The sequence below is a fragment of the Capricornis sumatraensis genome, chromosome 9 (assembly GCF_032405125.1).
Source record: "Capricornis sumatraensis isolate serow.1 chromosome 9, serow.2, whole genome shotgun sequence".
Lineage (NCBI taxonomy): Eukaryota > Metazoa > Chordata > Mammalia > Artiodactyla > Bovidae > Capricornis > Capricornis sumatraensis.
Genome location: NC_091077.1, coordinates 8,888,897 through 8,892,431, shown reverse-complemented (window position 1 = coordinate 8,892,431; position 3,535 = coordinate 8,888,897). Strand labels below are relative to the sequence as shown.

Here is a 3,535-nt window from a genome sequence, read left to right as displayed (position 1 = left end):
ATAATCACCCAAGACAAGAGATTTGAGGCCCAGAAGAAACCCTCCAGTCTGGACTTGCCAAGAAGATGGACAGACACAAGAAGCCCTTGCTGGTACCAAGGCTCTGGATACTCATAGGGTTCAGGTAAAGGAGAGAAGTCTGTTCCGTGTCCCTTCATGCTCTCCAAAAGTGTTAAAAAAAAAAAAAAATGAGAGTTGTGAGTTTAGTTTCATTCAAGATCTTACTGCGGATTTTAGCCCAGAAGACAGGCTTTCGGTAACTCTGAGGGGACTGCTCTGAAGATAAGGCCAGTTAAGTTCAGTGGGCCAGTATGTGTGTGTGTGTGTGTGTGTGTGTGTGTGTGTGTACGTATATATGTATATATATGATTTTTGCCAGGGACTATGTGGAGTCAAGCATACATCTTGGTAAAAGTTTACTGCTAGTCACAAGGAAAAAAATCTCTGTTAATGGTTTTAGTGTATATTCTATGTATGGGATGATTCAAAAATCTAGGTTCATTAAAATTCCTTGTAGGGTGTACTACTGAAACTGCACTCCTTCTCAGATGGGACTCACACTCAGCCAAAACTCATACTGGAGCTTGCACCCATGGGCTGAGACTCAAACCCAGCCACACCTCAGATAGGAACTTGATCCCACAAGCTGGAGCTTAGGAGCAAACTTGAACCCACTACCTTTTAATTGACACTGCTTGTCTGGTGTCAGGACCTACTGAAGCTCGGGTTCTTTGGTCTCATCACAGAAAGAATTCAGAGGGAGACAAGGCAATGGACAAAGAATGAGTATATTAGCATAGGATGCTTGCAAGAGACACAAGCAGTCAGGCAAGGGAGTGCAGCCCTGAGAACAATGAGGGCTACATTTTTATAATCAAAAGAAGAGAGGGGAGGGGGAGACCACCTTCTTTTTCATTTTGGGATAGATGTCAAGGGTTAAATCCTTAATTCTTCCTTTGACCATATATATGGTCTAACCAGGACTGTTATGGCACTATTTAAATCATATATATATTAGCAGAAGCGTGGTAACATATGCTATGATGCCCCCCTTTTGCCTAATTTCTTGCCCCTTTCACCTATATTCCTGTCTTGGCTACATGCAAAAATGCTACTCTTCAAGGTCCATTAACTCCTTGACTTTATGTAACAAGATATAGACAGTATATCTATTGTCTTGTGCTTTAACTATATATGTGGACTGTGGCTTGGTTACTGGATTCTTTTATTGAGTGGTCATTAACTTACAGTCTCCTAAACTCCCTTAAAGTTCCCTCTCTGTATTTAATCCCCTAGTGGGACTTTCAAACTATTTATTTGTCCTACTCTATCTCTTATCACTATCCAACCATAGTTCCTTGACCAGGGACTGAACCCAAGCCCTGGTAGTGAAAATGCTGAGTCCTAACCAATGGATTGCTAGGGATTTCCCAGAGTTACATATTTTGATTGAGATTTGATTTGTGGAACTTCTTTGCAACCCTTTGGACTGTAGCCCACCAGGCTCCTCTGTCCATGGGTTTCTCCAAGAAAGAACACTGGAGAGGGTTGCCTTGCAATTCTCCAGGGGATCTTCCTGACCCAGGGATCAAACCCATATCTCCTGCATTGGCAGGCATATTCTTTACCACCAACATGGCCTGGGAAGTTCATCCATACTTATCCATACTTATACTATTTGGCAATAAAGAGTACTGAAGTTCTGGTACATTCTACAACATAGAAGAACCTTGAACTATGTGCTAAGTTAAAGGATCTACTCAAAGAGACCACACTGTGTATGATTCCATTTTGAAATAACCAGAATAGGCAAATCAGACAAATCAGATAAGCCATTTCCTAAGTCTGGGAGGTAAGGGCATTGGGAAGAAGTAGGAAGTGATTGATAATAAAGGAAGGGACATGGGTTTCTTCTCAGAGTGACAAAACTATTTTTAAGTGATTAAGGTGACAACTGTATAACTCAGTAAATATACTAAAGACCAATAGAACTGTGTACTTTCATGTGTGAATTATATCTCAATAAAGCTGTTTGATTAAAATACAAAATTATCAGACACACAGACCAAGGCAGGGGAAGGAAAAAGTTAATATTTATTGAGCACCTACTCAGTAGGGGATAGGTGCTGTCTCACACACACACACACGCACACGCGCACACACACACACACACACACCAATCTTAACAACAGCCATGCAGGGTAGTCGTTATTAACCCCATTTACAGATGAGGGCATGCTCATACACACACACACATGCACACGCGCACACACACACACACACACACACCAATCTTAACAACAGCCATGCAGGGTAGTCGTTATTAACCCCATTTACAGATGAGGGCATGCTCATCTTTCTACCATATTCTGACCACCTCCACACCAGCCACTCAGATGCTAGAAAGATAGAGTTTGCTGAGGAAGGTCTTCTTCATAGCGTTCTTCAGCTCCTTATTCCTGAGGCTGAATATGATGGGGCTCAGGAAAGGTGTGAGGATCGTGTAGGTGATGTCTATCAAGATGTTGCCTTGCTGAGAGTGGAGACCTGTGAGCTTGACATAGATGACAGAGGCAAAGCTATAGTGCACAACGACCACAGTCAGATGAGACGCACACGTGGAGAAGGCTTTGTGCCGGCCCTCGGCTGAAGGGATCCTCAAGATGGCGGCCACGATGAAGGCGTAAGAGAGCAGGATGAGGAGAAAGCAACCCAGCAAGACCATGCTACAGACTAGGCCCACCCCCAGGGCCACTCCCGGTACATTATTCCCACAGGCCAACTTCATTAGAGGAGGCACATGGCAGAAAAAATGGTGGACCTCATTGAGACCACCGAAGGGGAGGTGGAAAATGGAAGATGTCACCACTAGCCCAACAACTAAGCCTCCAGCCCAGGACCAGACCACCAGGCAGGCGCAGCCCCGGGGGCTCATGAGCACGTTGTAGCGCAGGGGGTGGCAGATGGCCACGTAGCGGTCGTAGCCCATGACGGTGAGCAGGAAGGAGTGGGTGAAGCCGGGCGTGAAGGAGAACCTCTGGCTGGCGCAGGCCCTGAAGGAGATGGAGCGGCCGGTGGAGAGCAGGTCGGCCAGCACGCGCGGGATGACGGCGAAGGTGTAGAGGACCTCGGAGGTGGAGAGCGCGCACAGGAGGAGGTGCATGGGGGTGTGGAGGCTGCGCTCGCTCCAGACGGCGGCCATGACGAGCAGGTTCCCCAGCAGCGTGAACAGGTACATCGGCAGGAAGAGCAGGAAGAACATCAGCTGAAGGTGGGGGAAGGTGGAGAAGCCGCTGAGGATGAATTCAGACACGGAGGTGTAGTTTAGCCCCAATATGGCAGCATACCTGCTTGAGGAGAAAGTGAAGAAAACCCAGTGGGAAGGAATTTACAGTCTCTAATGAGCCCTACCTGGGAGGCTCCTTCACCTCTCCAAGCCACGGTCAATCCATCTGCAAAATGGTGTTCGTAATAATGGTGTTCATAATGATGATCATGCATCTTAAGTGCCCTAACACATATACTGCCACATAGT

General features: G+C 46.3%; 1 protein-coding gene across 1 annotated transcript; it reads right to left on the bottom strand.

The window, feature by feature from the left end:
* Positions 1–2,392: 2,392 nt before the first annotated feature.
* Positions 2,393–3,331, bottom strand: LOC138085874 (olfactory receptor 10H2-like). The gene has a single exon (XM_068980473.1). The coding sequence runs from the start codon at positions 3,260–3,262 to the stop codon at positions 2,393–2,395; it is 870 nt and encodes a 289-aa protein (XP_068836574.1). The 5' UTR covers positions 3,263–3,331.
* Positions 3,332–3,535: the final 204 nt, after the last annotated feature.